Raw genomic sequence first — 18,288 nt, 5'->3', positions numbered from 1 at the left:
GAGGGGACAGGAAGCCGTCAGAGGGGTGCACTGAGGGGACAGGAAGCCGTCAGAGGGGTGCACTGAGGGGACAGGAAGCCGTCAGAGGGGTGCACTGAGGGGACAGGAAGCCGTCAGAGGGGTGCGCTGAGGGACAGGGAGCCGTCAGAGGGGTGCACTGAGGGGACAGGAAGCCGTCAGAGGGGTTCACTGAGGGGATATGGAATCGTCAGCTGAACCACCACTCGCCCGGTTCACGGTGAACGCTGGTCAGCTGCGAACCGACAGAGAACGAGAAAAATTAACGCTGATTAATTTTTCCAATTAATTTAATTGGAACTTAGTGCGAAGTGAGGTAAAAGAGCTTTATCGCAAGTGATGTTGCTTCTCTTTTTTTAATTACACTTCAACTTTTCAAAAGTGAAATATGCGACTGAAATTATATTTTTTAGGATATCTAGCACCTCAGTCACTGCTTTATTGATAAATGGTTACTGAGAATACTGAGTGACATTTTTTAGGTGGATGAATAAAGAAAACAATGCGTCATCTGGTTTAAACAAAACGTCATCTGGTCGACCCCCACTCACCCTCAAAGGTCGGTCTCGTATTTTGTAGTAGGACCCCCCTTTGAAGAAGTAGGTCCTGCCGTTTTTCCACGTGTTCACAGTGTCCAGGTTGCCCGGTAGTCCTCTCCACACGCGAATATTCTGCGGGTATTTATCGCTAACACCCTGGCCACCAGATTTGGCAGCCTCGTAGTCAAACCGCCAGTACTGGTCACCCTTGAAGAAGTAGATCTTTTTGTTTCGCTTCCACGTGAACGCTGCGTCGATGTCGTTCGGGATGCCCTGGAACTCCTCCGAGATGAGTTTTGGGTATCCCTCGTCCACCGTGGGCAGGTTGGTCATCCGCCACACCTTGTCTCCCTATAGAGGGATGAAAGAGAAATGTCAACCGTGCTTAGTATGTTAGGGAGATAGTTTGATTGATAATCGTCATGTCAACCGATTAGCAAATTGTCATACACAACTGGTCGATTTTACTTATATCCTCGTCTCCTGTCAGTTGCTATGTTTCCCTAATAATGTTAACTCTTATAATGTTGAGGCAAAGAAGCGCCATCCTCCACTAAAACTCGTTGTACCTACCTTGAAGAAGAAGACCAGCTCCTTGGAGTTCCGTCTGGGGGTGTACACCATGGCGTCGTCCAGGTCGTCCGGCAGGCCGCCCCAGCGGTCGGCGATCCTCTGCGGGTAGCCCTCGGCCACGGCGATGTCCGTCAGCCGCCAGTAGTCGCCGCCCTTGAAGACGTACGTCTCGCGGCCGGGCTTCACCGACACAGTGATTATGGCGTCCACGGAGCTGTCCTCGCAGAGCGCGGCGTTCTCGGACTCCCGGGCGTCCACCTCGCTCCCGTCGCCGTCCTCCCCGTCCGTCTCGTCACCGCCGCCCCCGTCACCGCCCCCGCCCAAGTCTGTGTCCGGGGGTCCGCCCGTGTCCGGCGCCGGATCAGGCTGCTCCTCGGGCGGACCGTACATGCTCTGTGGACAGAGGAAGTGGAGGCGTGGATACACGCGTATCGCGGAGTGGAGTTCTCATTACAGAATTCACGACGAATGTGGGATCTGTTGGCCAGAGAGCATGCGTCCCTTTGGTCCTTATCAAGACTCGGCGTCGCATGGCTTGTTATGTCAACAGTCAGCGGAAGTGGGCAATCGTTCATTCACCACCTAGCACTTTATTTCTGTTGGGTATTAACACTGCGGCGACTGTCAATCAGATGAGATTTCCGTAACGATAAACGACATTTTCATTGTTTCTGCCAAGGACTGTTCGGAAACTCGTACACGTATCGCCGCTCGCTCACTCACACACCCACATCTCACCTGGATGCCTTTGATGTCGTCCTGTTTGATGATGTCCCGGTTGACCCCGGGCGGACGGTAGAAGGGCGCCATCAGCGCGTCGTTCACCTCGCTGTGCGCCAGACCCAGGCTGTGACCGAACTCGTGCGCCGCCACCGTGAACAGGTCCACGCCGTTCCGGCCGCCGGGCGTCACGATGAAGCTCTCGCTCTTGTCAAAGTGCGCGTCGCCGCCGTAAATGGGGAAGAAGGCGTGCGCCAGCGTGCCGCCGGGGCCGTCAAAGGCGTCGCCGTCTCCATGATCACCATACTCGAATCTGAGAAGCGTCAATGAAGTGCATAAGACCGTGCTCCAAGAACCCATTTTGTCCGAAGCGACTACTGCGTTGATTCAGCGGCGAATGCTACAGGAAGTGGTGACTGGCAACTGATACCTGTATTGGTAGCTGGGATGTTCTGCATAATATAATCGTCGGATCTGCAAGCAAGACACGCTGAAGTCGATGAAGTCAGTCTCACCTGACGTCGATGTTTGCCTTGCTGTCGGTGGACGCGGCGATCTCCGTGAAGGTCAGCGCGGAGACGTCCGCCCATGCCTGGAAGGCGTCACTGATGGCCTTCCGTGTCAGCTCACGGTCCCTGTTCTTGGGCCAGTTGACGATCTTGTACGTCAAGGCCTTGTTCCTCCATCTGGACCCTGTGCTCATGGAAACGCACCGGGACGATATGTATGATTCAAACAAGCATGCTGTCGTACTCGCTAAAAAAGGGACATACATTGCATATAGTTAGTTCAAAGCTGCAAATAATGAGTATCCATTAGTATTTTGACTGGTGCAGTGGTGACCAATTCACTTCGAATTATAATCGATATCCTCACGTACCGTGACCTGGGTCGCGCTATTCAATCGTCGTCCTCACCTTGAAGGGCGTACCGTTTCCTGCGACGTTGCCGTTTGAGCGGGGCCGCCTTATCGGGAACTCCACAGCGGGGCTGCTGCATCTTAGCCACCGTGGCGTCATCCATGACCCCTGTGTGCAGGTCAGATCAGGTCAGATCCGGCCAGGTCACCCTGAGGTCTGCAGCGGCTCCATGTAACATCGTCTAGCGGTCCCATCAGAATGAGTGTGCGTAGCGTAATTTCGTGACATTCAGCAAGACGGTTGTGCCGATAGCACTTCTCTTGTGCCACCTTTAGTGAGAGTTATGTTATATGGAGACGAACTTTGTGACGATAAAAGATGAATATCGCGTCATATAAATTCCAACGTTCCTGAGGAAGATCCGAGTAAATGCGCATACTTCACTGACCGGTGACGGGCAGACCGGCGAACTGTTGAAACTCGGCCAGTTTGGAGGAGAGCGACTGCAGCGATCCGAACCGGCTCTCTGTCGGGCTCACCCAGCCAAACTTGGCCAGGTACGCCTGTCGGATGCATAGGTGGGATGGGGAGCCTGATTTAACGCCCTACTTTCATTCCTTTATCTATCCTCTATCTATAGATTCATTCATTAATTCATTCATTCATTCGACTTTATCAGTTCATTTGTTCAAACTTCAGCCTCATTCATTCACTAATCATCTTCCATTAATTCAATCAGTAAATCAATCAATCAGCATTCTTCATTCATTCATTCATTCATTCATTCATTCATTCATTCATTCATTCATTCACTCATTCGTTCAATATCCTCTCGGCTCTCCTGGGTTCATTCATTTGCCTCTCTTTTTAGTTTTTTTTCCCCACGGGCAATGTATTTAGGTCTGTAGCTGACATTTGGATGCCGTTTAGAAGGGTGCGGCTGTCTACGATTTAGACAAAAGACGTTAATGCATCTTCTCTTATTTAGCGAAACACTTCCCCATACTGCTGTTGCCTGGTTTTGGTGTGTTTATGATAATTGTTTTTTGTTATATCACTTACATGTTTATTAAGTAAATTTTTTGCATGACAGAAAACATGGATTTTTTTTTGTCTTTGTTTTGGAGAAAATATGGGTTTTATTTTTGTGTGCGTTTTGGTGATGGTCCGAGTTGCGTTGAGCGCCATAAATCACCGATTAGGTACAATGTTACCAGTAAGACGCCTTTGGGGGCGGTTAACAAGCGAGCGAGAGAGAGAGAACCCTGCACGTGCGGAAAGGCGAGAGGGTACTTTCAACTGGCTTGTGCACGGCACCCTACTAACCGGTCACTAGCGGTGTGCCAAACTTGAAGGCAATCGACCCAGCCGTTCTCGAGATCTGAAGGCGGCATCCTACACGTGCGCACGTGCAATCTGGGTCCAAAGTGGCTTTTGCGCGGCACCCTACCAACCGGTCCCTAATTGCGTACCAAATTTGAGCACAGTCGGCCCAGTCGTTCTCGAGATCTAGAACCGTCGCCAACAAAAAAGACCGCAGATCAATCGGCCCAGCGGTTGCTGAGTTGTATGCCTCTCAAAAGCACAACAGGCTGGGTCGGGCCGGGCCGGATTGGGCCGCTCATACTGAGATTTTTCCGTGACATTGAGAAGACGCGCTTCGCCCCACCCGTTCCGTCGTATCTATCCTCATAATACTGAAATCCTTGTCATCCACGCAGTGACGCCGCAACCCTGTTCAAGGCTGGACAGACAGGTCAGGCAACTTTATCCCATGCGGGCTGCTCCCTTGGAGCGCATCGCAGTCTCTGAGGGAGTCACTTGTAGCCGGGTGCAGGGAGTGCTTGGAGGCTGTGTGGCCTGTCCTTACGGACGGGCTCAGCCCCGGCGACTTAACCTGGTGCCTGCCCAGACCATTGGCTCCCCCGAATTCCAATCGTCCTTCTGGCTCCGAAATGATCTCATTGGACCGAAAGGGCCTAACAAAAGAAAAAAGAGTAGGAGCGCACTTTGCGCTCGCTTGTAATCGTGCCGTCATAATTTTCCGGTCAGCATCTACCTGATCATATCGTTAACAAATTCTGATTCCAAGCCGTTTACTAAGAAAATCCTCATGCCATTCGGATGGATATCCACCTACACCCTGATACATTCAAGACGTTCGTATGGCCGTCACCCACCTGTCCCTGGACGAGTCTCCCACCTGTCCCTGGACGAGTCTCTCACCTGTCCCTGGACGAGTCTCTCCTGGGGCTGCTGCTGCAGCTGCTCCAGACGGGCCGGCGAGGGCAGGCCGGCAGCCGGCAGCACGGCGAGCACGGCCGGCAGCACGGCGAGCACGGCCCGTGCTGGGCGCGTCATCACCGGCGCGGGGAGCGGGCGCCGCTGCCGACGACCGACTGACGGCTCCGACCCCGCCGGCGGGCCGGCAGCGCCCACCGACGACGGCCGACCGGGCGGCACGCCCCCGCCCGGCGCGTGCCACGGCGCGTGGCGGACTCATTCAGTGATAGTGCTGATACCGCGGCAGGTAGACCTCATCTGCCGCGCTCCACAGTACTGCTGATAAAAAACTCCGGTGGCTGAGCCCGACTCTCAGAGATTTCCAGGAGTATTCCGTGTATTACAGAAATGGTCCTTTAAACAAACTTCATCTTAGATTTGGTTAGGTCCGTTTTATCCATATACTCTGCACCAAAGCTGAAAAGCCGATCTATCGTCATTACATCCGAGTCTCCGCAGTCCGCTACTCATCGCTAATCTTATACCTTATACCCGTAACAGACGCTGCACACATCAGCTTTTTTATATTTGCACATCTGAGCAGCAGTCATCTCACTCATTTCCAACCACAACCTTGTTGCGTCACTATGACTGGCCTGCATCACTACAATGATCAATGAGGTATGTGAGTACGTTTCATGGTTTCCCTTTGCTAAGCGCTAGACGACGCCATTTCTTCCACGGCTCTAGCTGGTGAACCTATTGTCAGAAGCGTACCCCTGAGGTGGTTGTCTCTTCTGTCGAGTCCTCGGTGCCTGGACATCCGAACCAGTCGGGCCCGGTCCGGCGGGGGTAATCCGGGTACACCTGAAACAAACGCACAGAGGAAGCCATGAGATTGAGCGCGGTGGACGTTTGGGTACCTATTCATGCTGGCCCGGAACACTTTCAGACCTGCAATTGAAAATATAACTCGCCGTAACACCCCGATCTGCGAGGACTTTTGACGCAAGTCCGACTGGAGTGATTTGTTATTTGGTGAGTATAGGAGTCTGGTATTATACGGTTCGTACAGTTGGCACTGAGTTGTACACCTTGATCGGAAGGCCACTGACCTGAATGTTGGCATCACTGATTTTGTAGTAGTCGTCTCCTTTGAAAAAGTACGTTCGTCCGTCCTTCCACGTGTTGACGGCGTCGATGTTGTCTGGCATTCCGCCCCAAGTGTCAATGCTCTTTGGGTACACGTCTCTGACGCCTCGTATGCCGGCCTTTGACAGTTCGTAGTCGAACATCCAGTACTGGGACCCTTTGAAGAAGTAGATTTTGTGGTTCTTTCGCCAGGTGAAGGCGGCGTCGATGCTGTTCGGGATACCGTTGAACTCTTCCGAGATGCGTTTTGGATAGCCCGTGTCGACGATTGGCATTTCGGTCATTCGCCACACTTTGCTTCCCTGCAGGGATAAACAAAGAAGGATATTTTAGGGAAGTTGATTTGAGGTGTGGCAATTAATGACAGGGTAAAGGCCCGGAGTAAAAAAAAAAAAAAAAATGGCGCAATAACATAAATTTAGTCCCCTGACAACCGAGCAAGAAGTGTCAGTTGGAAATGCAATTATCTGCTGAAGAAAATCTCCCTAACACATGGACTGATTAAGCCGTAAAAGAATCCATGAGCTCTGGTAAAAACTAACAATCAAATGATTGCCCAAGTGGCTCACATTTACAACCCATCCAGCATCCAGTCCCGATAATACAGCACACCCGCGCATTTTTACCTTGAAGAAGAACAGGGTGTCCGCAGCAGCCGGCCGAGGGCTGTACACCAGCACGGCGTCCACATAGGCGGGCACGCCTCCCCACCTATCGGCGATGTCCCGCGGGTAGCCGGCCATGACCCCGTCGTCCGCCAGCCGCCAGTAGGACGCCCCTCTGAACAGGTAGGTCCGCGACCGGCCTCGGACCGTCACCGTGAACAGCGCGTCCAAGGAGCCCTCCCGGCAGAGCGCCGGGTCCGCCTCTCCCCCCTGATGGTCGTCAGTCGCTCTGTCTCTGTCGTCACCGAGCCTGTCCGGGTTCTTTCCGTACAGCTCCTGGTGGAAAAGGAGGATATGCAGTAATCATGTCAAGCTCGTTATCGTGTGAAGCTCCAAATAGGGATGAGCAATTACACGCATGCAACAGCGTGCGTCATGGGCGAACCATTTTATCTTAGCCTGCCGAAGCTCATGGTTTTGACGGATCAATACGCTGAACCGCTTTTGTTATCAGTTTAGCATGTTCCGTTAAATGTCCCTAATTACCTGGATGGCCTATATGTCGTCCCGGTTACCTAGACATCCTGTAAATCGTCAATGTAACCTGGATGGCTTCTATGTGGTCCATGTTACCTGGATGGCCTCAATGTCGTCCCAGTTACCTGGATGGCCTCTATGTCGTCCCAGTTACCTGGATGGCCTCAATGTCGTCCCAGTTACCTGGATGGCCTCAATGTCGTCCCAGTTACCTGGATGGCCTCTATGTCGTCCTGTGTGACGATGTCCCGGTCGAGACTGGGCGGCTGGTAGAAGGGCGCCATCAGTGCGGTGGTCTCGTTACTGTGAGCCAGCCCCAGACTGTGACCGAACTCGTGAGTAGCCACGGTGAACAGGTCGAACCCCTCGCCGGCGGTGGGGCCGATCACCCACGGCTCGCTCTTGTCAAAGTGCGCGTCACCGCCGTAGATCGGGAAGAAGGCGTGTGCCAGCGTGCCGCCGGGGCCGTCGAACGGTTCGCCGTCACCGTGGTCGCTGTATTCGAACCTGCAGGGGTTAGATCGGAGTCAGCTTGACTAGTGATATCATTAGCACCTAATTTTGAAGATTAGCTAGGTGGATTGTTAACAAATCGTTAATGCGACGCAGCACTGTCGTCTGTTTTCAAGATACGTATTTCCGGCAACATACACGCATGTATCATATTAATTTATAACACAAGTTCAATTTAGTCCTCGGGCATCATTAATGTTTGCATTACGCCCCCGTACCGACCCGATGGTGATGTCGGCCTTGACGTCGGAGCTGGCGTCCACCTCGGTGAAGGTCATGGCCGAGACGTCGCGCCAGGCGCGGAAGGCGTGCCGCAGCTCCTGCCGGGTGCGCTGGTGGTCCCGCTCGCTGGGCCAGCTGACGATCTTGTACTTGATCTCCCTCTTCCTCCACCGGGAGCCTGCCGAGGGTGGGCGGGGAGGGGAGAGCGTCAGGCGAGCGGGAGCAATAGTTTAACTCGTTTGTGCACTCTAGATAACATCTGCCGGTAAAGTCCTCGGCTCGACTGCATCGCTGTCCTGTTGTAAAGCCGTTCGGTGTCCCGCCCCTGATGTAATGGTCCCCTCCCACCGCACAGTGTGGACGGTGGGAGTCCCCACCAGCGCCCCGCCCCGAATCCGATAGAGCCGGCTCGGTACCCGGGCCACCATGCGGTCGCGGTATGCGCGATATGTGACCCCTGCCAGCTGATAGCGCGGTGCTGTCGTTACGTCAGACAGACAGGGCACCCGACAGTCCCCGCGCACAGGGGGAGGGGGGAGGGGTCGACAACTACCCTCTCCTCCCCACCACCAGGACTCGCTGTGGGGGGCTGCCCGCCACTCAGGGTGAGGAGATGCGAGCTCTTGAGTGGCCTGGTGGATCTTTCCGTTTCCGTGGTGTTAGTGCACGGTGGGGAGAGAATGATGTTCCACGCCTCACGGGCCAGCACCTGACTGGAATGTTAGGCTGTGCCGCTCAACGCGCAGTTTAGCGTGTCTGGTGAGCGTGAGAGCATATGGAACAGGATGTATCACTGGAATGTGCGTGATAAGCGACATACCTACTCTAAAACAATCCAGTCTACTGACATGCTGTGAGTCATCTAAGCACACGGCGGCACACTGACCCTGCAGGTTGTGTCGTTTCCTGCGTCGGTGTCGTCGCCTCGAGACGGGGTGGTCGGGTGTCCCACAGCGCGGCTGGCGCATCTTAGCCACCGTGGCGTCGTCCATCAGCCCTGTACGGAGTGGAACAGGGGTCAGACCACCCTGTACGGAGTGGAACAGGGGTCAGACCACCACTGGCGGATGGCGGAAGTCGGTACTATCGAGGGCATCATGTCCGCCGTTACTCCAGAGGGTGGTATGTCACAACGTGTGTCAAATGAGAGTCTATTTTAGCCCACATGCATCCTGGGCCCAATCTTACCAATGCCGTAAATAGGATTTGGCAGCACTGGCCGGAGTTTACGGCACTGATATCAAAGATATCCTTTTTATTTACATCCAGATAATCTTGTCCAATGATTTTGATAGCGTCAATGATTATGAATGTTGCCTGAACGAATGAATAAGTGAAGGTGGAATACTTCTGAATGTTACCAAATGCCGTGAATGCGCATTCACGGCATTTGGTAAGATTGGGCCCTGGATTCGCAAAGTGTCCAGCATGCAACCTTTATAAATAGAACGGAGCTACACGCTCGTTATGTTGAATGATAAGCTTTCCGTGATTTGACAGCGTCGAGATAGCTGAACAATGCCCGGCATGACAAAACAACCAGCAACTGACATAACTCACTCACTAACTCACTCTCACCCTCACTGACCGGTGACGGGCAGACCGGCGAACTGTTGAAACTCGGCCAGTTTGGAGGAGAGCGACTGCAGCGACCCGAACCGGCTCTCTGTCGGGCTCACCCAGCCAAACTTGGCCAGGTACGCCTGTCGGGAATAGGTGGAGGAGGCGAGGGAAGGTCAGCTTCGCCGGTCAACACAACAACCTACCCACTGGCTTCATATACATATGTACCTGCGGGCGGCTGCCGCTGCTGACATGTCCCTGAAGTAGTCTCACCTGCCCCTGAACGAGTCTCTCACCTGTCCCTGAAGTAGTCTCACCTGCCCCTGAACGAGTCTCTCACCTGTCCCTGAACGAGTACCTCACCTGTCCCTGGACGAGTCTCTCCTGGGGCTGCTGCTGCAGCTGCTCCAGACGGGCCGGCGAGGGCAGGCCGGCAGCCGGCAGCACGGCGAGCACGGCCGGCAGCACGGCGAGCACGGCCCGTGCTGGACGCGTCATCACCAGCGCGGGGAGCGGGCGCCGCTGCCGACGACCGACTGGCGGCTCCGACCCCGCCGTGTTGAACAGGCGCGCCGTCGGCCGGCGCTGGCACAGGGTCACGGGCGGGGTGACGCCGGCGGACCGTTACCGCTGACATTGACACCGCCCGCCGACGGGCATGGCACAGGCAGCTGCTCTGATGGGGAGCGCTGCGTGCAGTGCAGGACTCTATTATGTGTTCAATGCCACCAGAATTGCTCTGTAACGTCCGTAACAGCCTGGCCTGTCCTGCGTTTTACCGGTGCCCTTGGTCAGCTGCTGTGGATGACTTATGCAGTCATTGCGCCTCATTAATTAATTGCTTATCACGGAATGCCTATTTATGTATGGGTGTGTGGGTATTTGGATCCGACTGCGGTGCTCATCGGTTTTTAATTTGAATACATTCACCTTTCAGCCCCGAAAATAAAGACTACAGAAAAACGCAATGCCATTTATTAGTAGGTAACTGCATACGTTGGTTGAAAAGCATACACCCATACATGCATCCATCGTTCGGCATTTCGTAATTCAAGCTCCTTTGCTCTAAGCGATGCTTTTGCTGTAGATAATTCGTACCGAACTCCAAATTGCGATTTTGGTTGCCTATTAACCTACTAGCCTACAACTGAATTCAGTTTGTATAATGTCAAATGTTAAACATTTTTTCTTTGTAACGGTGTGCTGTTTATGCATTAAAATGTATAGTTACAGGGTGTTCCAAAAAAGTGAGCCCCCAAACTTATATTGCTTTTATCTCCGAAACCGTATGTCCTACGATAATGAGAGACCCCTTGTTGGAAAGAACGGTCAATTTCGGTTCTAGTAGGCTACCTAGTGTGGTTCTGAATGATCACGTATTACACCGAGAACGACCAGAACAAAATGTGTTGCGAGATCGAGTGAAACTTGGCGACGGCGGTATGCCCCGCCTAACTATTATTGCTTTTATCTCCAAAACCGTATGTCCTACGATAATGAAAGACCCCTTGTTGGAAAGAACGGTCAATTTCGGTTCTAGTAGGCTACCTAGTGTGGCTCTGAATGATTACGTATTACACCGAGAACGACCAGAACAAAATGTGTTGCGAGATCGGGTGAAACACGGCGACGGCGGTAAACGTGTATTGCTGACGGCAACGCACGACCGATATTGGAGTGGTCAAAATACTGGTTGAACTAGGTCATCCATTCAGTCTTCATTTTTTTATGATAAAAGTTCACGCGCGAAGAATGAATAAAAGCACGTGAACTGAAATATGCAGTCAGATGTGAAGAAATTTTAACCCGCGCCCCGTAGGGGGGGGGGGGGGGGCCGAAACGGGTTCCGGACAAAATATCGAAAAGCAAAATATCGAATAGCAAAATATCGAAGACAAATTATCGAAATGGCAGAATATCGAAAGCAAAATATCGAATGCGCAAAATATCGAAATCGCAAAATATCGAACCGCAAAATATCGACATCGCAAAATATCGACATCGCAAAATATCGAAGTGCATAATCTCGAATTGCAAAATATCGAACTCGCAAAGTATCGAATAGCATAATATCGAAAGCAAAATATCGAAACGCAAAATATCGAAAGACAAAATATCGAAAAGGCAAAATATGGAACGCAGAATATCGAAAAGACAAAATATCGAACGGAGAATATCGAAAAGACAAAATATCGAGCGCAAAATATCGAACAGGCAAAATATCGAACGCAAAATATCGAAAAGGCAGAATATCGAACGCAGAATATCGAAAAGGCAAAATATCGAACGCAAAATAACGAAATGACAAAATAACGAACGCAAAGCGTCGAAAAGGTAAAATATTGACTTGAAATGGCCCTCTGCGGACTCCTTAGAGCTCTGTCGAACTCTGTCGAAATTAGGTTTCGCTCGACAGATCTTCCGGGGCTATCAAACATAGGCGGATCCAACCCAGAGTTTTCGGAGGGTCTCGGAGGGTCTCAAATCAACGCAGGCAGGTGTCAGGGGACATGCTGGCCTCTAAGGGCTCCGCAAAGAGTTGAGATTCAGAGGACACTCAGAACGACCTTTTTGGGCCCTACGAAGGTCTCCGAGAGCTCACGCAGACTCCTGGAATTCCACACTGATTCTCAGGACAAATGTCGGCTTGTTGAATCACTTTATCCGCTCTTGGTTCCCCTTTCGCCGGCCTCTGAGAGTCCCAACGCCGGAACTTATGGGGCCATGGGCCCTACACCGGCTTTTAGGGCCCCTACATCGACTCTTGGGACTCATGACTCATTATATATGGGTCTAAGCGGCTTCTAAGAATCCCCATGCAGGTTCTAGTAGCCGCCAGTCGAATATTTGGGCTCACACGCTAGCTCCCACCTCGCTAGCGCACGGGGTCCCACCCCGTGCACGCTCCAGGGGCCTATTTGCCTCTAAGACCCCACACATACTTTTGGGGCCCCAAACGCTTGCTCTTGAAGGCCCCACTGAGACTCCTAGTCCTTTTCTCTATTCAGTCCTCCATACTGGCTCTTTAGGCTAAACATCGGCTCCTGGTGGCCATCCCGGCTTTCGAGAGTCTCCATACAGGCTTTTTTGGGTCCGATGCCAGTCTCTGAGAGCCATCAAAAGCCTTTCGAGCCTACGAGTATACTGCTTTCTGAAACCCTTCAGCAACTTCTGAGGGACCGACCCTGGTCGGAGGGCTCATTCGGTCTGGGGAGTCATGTAGGTCTCTGGAGGAGCCTCTAAGGCATCGGTTTCCAAGGGGCTTTTAAACACGGTCTTCTAAGAACGGTCTCGTAGGGCCCTTAATGGTCCACTGCGGATCCAGAAAAGTGGGTTGAGATGCTGAGGGTGGTGGCTAGACTAAAACAAGATTAGATGCTAAAAACTAGCTGCATTTGCTTCATTATGCTTTATTTGAGATAGGTACACTGTAATTTCAAATATTTTGCAGAACTTGTGTGTTTGGTGATAGTTTTCCAAAATCTTCGTTTTTCATAAAGCAATAATAATCACTCTAAAAAATATCGGGGGGGGGCAAAACTTTCAGAGGGGCCCTTGAGAAAACTTTGCACCCCCATCCGAACGTTAGGCGGCACGGGCGGACATCGATAGCAGCGCCTCTATCGGTCACTAGGGAAAGCTGGGCTGTAGGCGACGAAATACCGGCTGAGTTGTCACACGTTGAATAGGTTTATAGACATGCGTCTTGTGAAAAAGTTGAACTTTTGCCTTCAATATTTCTACAGGCAATTTTAGAAGTGTCTTCACATAGATTACAACACCGTTAAGATTATTGTATTCACTTCAAGCCTTCCCTATTGGTCTTGATGATGCGGGAACTATTTCTAATTAGTGTTTCTAGCTTAAAAATAGAACATTTGTGCAAACGATGAAAAAAAAACATAGATGGAAGACTTTAAATGCAATTTTCTCTAGCAATTAATGGTAAATTCTCTACAGATCAAAAAGATGCATGCTAACTGATAATTTAAAGTTCTTGGGGCCAGTTGTTTTCTTCTTTTCTTACGCCGCCCCAATGGCCGCGAATACACTTGTTATAACGCCTATCGAATTACCTTCCGCTGCCACTGCTGAGATCTACAAAAATATCAGAGTTTTCCAAGTCTGTCATGGACCTGCTGATTGCTCTTTGAGGCCTACAGATAACAGAGGGCCCGATGAGTTCGACAGAGCTCTAAGGAGTCCGCAGAGGGCCATTGCAAGTCGATATTTTACCTTTTTCGACACTTTGCGTTCGTTCTTTTGTCTTTTCGATATTTTGCGTTCAATATTTTGCCTTTTCGATATTTTGCCTTTTCGATATTTTGCGTTCGATATTTTGTCTGTTCGATATTTTGCGTTCGATATTTTGCCTTTTCGATAATCTGCGTTCGATATTCTGCCTTTTCGATATTTTGCGTTCGATATTTTGTCTTTCGATATTTTGTCTTTCAATATTTTGTCTTTCGATATTTTGTCTTTCGATATTTTGAGTTTCGATATTTTGCGTTTCGATAGTTTGCGTTTCGATATTTTGCTTTCGATGTTATGCTATTCGATATTTTGCGATTTCGATATTTTGCAATTCGATATTTTGCGATTCGATATTTTGCGATTTCGATATTTTGCGATTTCGATATTTTGCAATTCGATATTTTGCGATTTCGATATTTTGCAATTTCGATAATTTGCGACTTCGATATTTTGCTTCCGATAATTTGCGTTCGATATTTTGCGCTTCGATATTTTGCGTTTCGATATTTTGTCATGGAAGCGGCCGAAACGGCCCCCCCCTGTCCTTTTCGGTCGATATCTCCTAAACGGCTGGAGATATCGCCACCAAACTTTCAGGACCCCTCCGGGCATCAATTTTACACATTGTGACCAAAAATTTTTCCAGAGGCTATGATAGGTTGGCCACAAATGACGTCAGAGTGACGTCATGTTCTGTCATTTTCGACCGAAAAAAGACCTTCGCGAGAAGACCTGTCAGGGCTACAGCTTTGAAGATACAGAAAAATGATCAAGACATAAAAGGTGTAGAATTGACAGGGCTACAAAACTGCTATCTCGAATTTTTGAAATTTTTGAGTTTTGACCCCCAAAAATCAAAAAATCATTTTTTGGATATATTCGCCAAAAAATCCAAAAAGTTTTTTGAATTTTGAAAAAACCGGAATATATGTGATAGTGCCTACCGTCTTCTATCTACATACCAAATTTCAGATCGATACCTCGTTTTTTGGCCAAGTTATAGCGAAAAACTGTTCAAAAATGATGACGTCAAATTTTCAAACTCAATTTTTGGCAATTCTAGAACTCGTAGAGCAAAACGAAGACCACCATTAGACTCCCCGTGACGAGCTGCATCGAATCAATACCCATTTTATGCAAAAATATCAACTTTGAAATTTGACCTAATTTGACCTGACCTTGACCTGACCTTCACAAAAACGTGACCTAGGCTGGCCCCAAAGGCTGCCTAACCCACATAATCGCAGTTGTCATGTAAAATGGACCATAAAACATGTATCACACGACACATTCATATTGTGACCCCCGGTGACCTGACCTCGCTGTGACCTGACCTGGTATCAGTGACCTCAGATAGCAAGGTATGTGTTTGACGAACAATGTACCATCGATGGTTTTCAATAAATTACCAATTTACTCGCTTTCACAGCACATTTCTTGAATTGCCTGTGAACGGTGAAAATCTGACCTTTGACCTGACCTGTGACGTCATCGGTTTGACCTAGGTCAATGAAATTTGGTCACAAGGTAGTTCCCGGGTGGGGCTATCGAACGCCGTTTGAATTTTGAAAATCGGCCGGTAACTTTCCGAGATCTTAGGGGGGGCCGAAACGCCCCCCCCCCCCCTACGGGTGGTAGGGTCCACCGGTAGCCCTACGGGGCGCGGGTTAACCATATCCGTTACCCCTAAATATTTCACTAAGAATTTGGTATTGAATTGTGCTTTTCACAATGCTGGTCGTGTTGTGCAAGCTATGTAACAGAATTACGACCTATCTGGATGGAATTCGATTGCTCTTTCTAATGAGCGGCTTTCCAAAGCTGTAGGATACACGGTTGCGGAGATACAGTCGATCTTAGTTAGGGGGCTCACTTTTTTTGGAACACCCTGTATAATGTGCCTCTCGTGGGGGCTAGCTTTATGCCATTCTTTCTTGATCACCCTGTATAGGGGAGAGTGGTGCAGGAGGCCCCCCCTTAAGCTCAGTTGCTATTTTTAGACAACTGATAATATTTAAGAGCTAACGTGTGCATGCGCTGTGAGCATGCATCATTTTCCCATACATATTTGCATTCAAAATGAATCTAGGGGGTACACAAACCGCAAACTTTAACATTTTGGAAAAGTTTGCAAAAGGGCCTCTTACACTATGGGTATGGTAAGACGCCCCCCCCCCCCCGGGCGTTTAACAAGGCAAGTCGACATGTAAAAGACGCTTTGCGAACACAGCTGCAAGGCCTTTTATTTCGAAAAGCTAAGCAAATACGGTGTTATCGAAACCAAAAACATTTCCAAAGCGCTCGAACAACGCGAAAACTAGCACAAACAAACGCTGATGACCAACGAAAATTGTACCTATTACCTCTTAGAAAAGAAACAGAAAAAAGAAACAAAAACAAACTCCTTGAAAAAAGAATGCCACGCCTGCCGCAGGTGCAGGCGTTTTATCATCGGGGGCGTTTTTTATGGGGGGGGGGCGTTTTATCATCCTCGAAGGGAGGGCCTCTTAAAAAATTGCAGTGTTCTAACGTCACAATATTTATGGTTTATGAGACATTTACAGCGCACCAGAACAGGGTCTATTCTGAAGCTAACATGTGACATTTTCGATGAGATAAGATTATATCGGATAGCCATTGTTTTTTCAGATATATAAGGGTGATAAAGATGCATACGTCTAGCAAGTAAAGGGGCAAAAACAGAAAAAGACTTACCAAAAGTCGCTGCGACGCACCTGATGCCTCAGGTTTCGTGAGTTGTTGTTTCAAGAGGGCTTCTGCTTTACAAGAACATTAGAAAATAAATAACATTATTGGTTTGGTAAAAAAAGCGATGGGGCCTCTTACCGACCCTGGGCGTCTTACACGGATCTCCCCTATGTTAGCACTGCCTACCACGTGTATAATTAAATATTCCAAGGTATGCAATGCATATAGACACATTGAGAAGCATACCTATTATTGAAAGCATTTTGAAAAGCACACATATTCCTAGACTTCAGCTTATGGGCGCGTCAGCAAAAAGTGGCCCCGAGGGCAATAGGAACGCAGCACCGGAGAGCTTAGAGCACTTCTCTGCGTTATCAGCAACAAAGGTGATACTGAGCAAGCAGCATTATATATAATTTGTAAAAAGTCTTAAATGAAAATAAGCTTCATGTTCGAAAACCAAGCCATGATATCTCCACTTCCCTTGGTGTGCCACGGTTCTGGTTATCTGGTTCAGTGGTCAGCAGCAGCGCTGCGGTTCGCTGGAAGTTTGTTGTCGGCATTGTCCAGTCGCTTCAGGATCTCCTGGGACAGCTCGCCCAGGTGGCTGGTCAACTTCTTTGCCTCTTCCAGCTGCTGGGCCAGTGCCTCCTGCAGTTCCAGCGTCTTTCTCAGGTGATCAGACGGCGTCTGTAGAGCACCTGGCCGCGGCGGGTCGGAGAGGGGCCGGCGCTCGGTCACAGTCTGGGCCGCCTCGGCGGTTTCTCGCTCCTGGACAATGCTGTTCAGGTCGCACCACAGACTGCGGTGCACGGAGTAGCGCCTTTTGCTGCCGTACACGGTAACACGCGCTCTGCTGTCGTTATCCTCTGCAGGACACACCACGAGGGTAACAGTGGAGGAGCCGTCATCGAACTGGCGTGGCAGCACACTGCGCCACTTGACGCAGAGTAGGACGGATGCCAGGCAGCCGAGGCGGCTGGGCATCCTATCCTGGAGCGCCTGCACATAGTGGAAGAGTGAGAAGACGGCGCGCTGGCTGACGGCCGTCAGGCTGGCCGTGTGGCGCAGGTACTCCGAGCTGCCCCTGGACAGGAACTGGTTCGAGTCGCTGATGGTCAGTGCCAGCAACATGTTCATCATTACCACCGGCACTGCCAGCAAAAAGAACAGGAAGATGGCGATACGAACCACGTATTCGGCCGGGCTCCACAGCCAGGCTTCATACTCGCTCCCCTCGGAGTAGGTGACTTGCTCGACATCGACTGCTCCAATGAACATTGCAGCGATCGTCATAATCATCAGATCTCCGCGAAAAACGCTGCCTCTTTGAATATGCTTGGCGTCCTTTTTCAGCAGCACAAAGAAGGCTAGCCCGAATCCGATCAGGATGGGCAGATAGAGCAGCAGATAGCGGACCATCTTACCCATCACATAGAGCAGAGCCGAGATGGCCCGGCACACCCGCCACGGGATGTGCTCGATGGCCAGCGCCAGCTCCAGGAAACCGAACAAGATGGCCACGGAGTGGCACAGCCGTGCGATCTCCCTGTGGGTGATGTAGATCACCAGGAACGTGGCCACGGTGGTCGTCGTCTCCAGCCAGAGGCGAGGTTTGAGAAACAACTCGGGGCCCATGAGTCCAATCTTCACCAGAAAAATCGTCACTCGCAGGATGTTGAACACCAGAAGCACGGAGCCGAGCGCGGAGCTGGCTTGCTCCAGCACCCGGTACGCGTCAAAGAACACCTTGGTGCAGAGAACGGCCAGGAAGATGGCCATCAGGACCACGGTGAAGAC

At 50.5% G+C, this 18,288-nt stretch overlaps 1 protein-coding gene across 1 annotated transcript; it reads right to left on the bottom strand.

The window, feature by feature from the left end:
- Window positions 1-208: 208 nt before the first annotated feature.
- LOC122384560 (stromelysin-3-like) lies at window positions 209-16,511 on the bottom strand. Its single transcript, XM_043372100.1, has 9 exons — window positions 16,495-16,511; window positions 9,889-10,110; window positions 9,551-9,665; window positions 2,768-2,878; window positions 2,366-2,543; window positions 1,869-2,163; window positions 1,131-1,523; window positions 570-908; window positions 209-253 (listed from the first exon to the last, which is right to left on the bottom strand). Exons 2-9 carry the CDS (start codon window positions 10,021-10,023, stop codon window positions 209-211), a joined length of 1,611 nt encoding a protein of 536 aa, XP_043228035.1. The 5' UTR covers window positions 10,024-10,110; window positions 16,495-16,511.
- Window positions 16,512-18,288: the final 1,777 nt, after the last annotated feature.

This window comes from Amphibalanus amphitrite, unplaced genomic scaffold, assembly GCF_019059575.1.
Source record: "Amphibalanus amphitrite isolate SeventyFive unplaced genomic scaffold, NRLGWU_Aamphi_draft 000193F_arrow, whole genome shotgun sequence".
Taxonomy (NCBI): Eukaryota; Metazoa; Arthropoda; class Thecostraca; order Balanomorpha; family Balanidae; genus Amphibalanus; species Amphibalanus amphitrite.
This window is presented reverse-complemented; position numbering and strand designations above follow the sequence as displayed.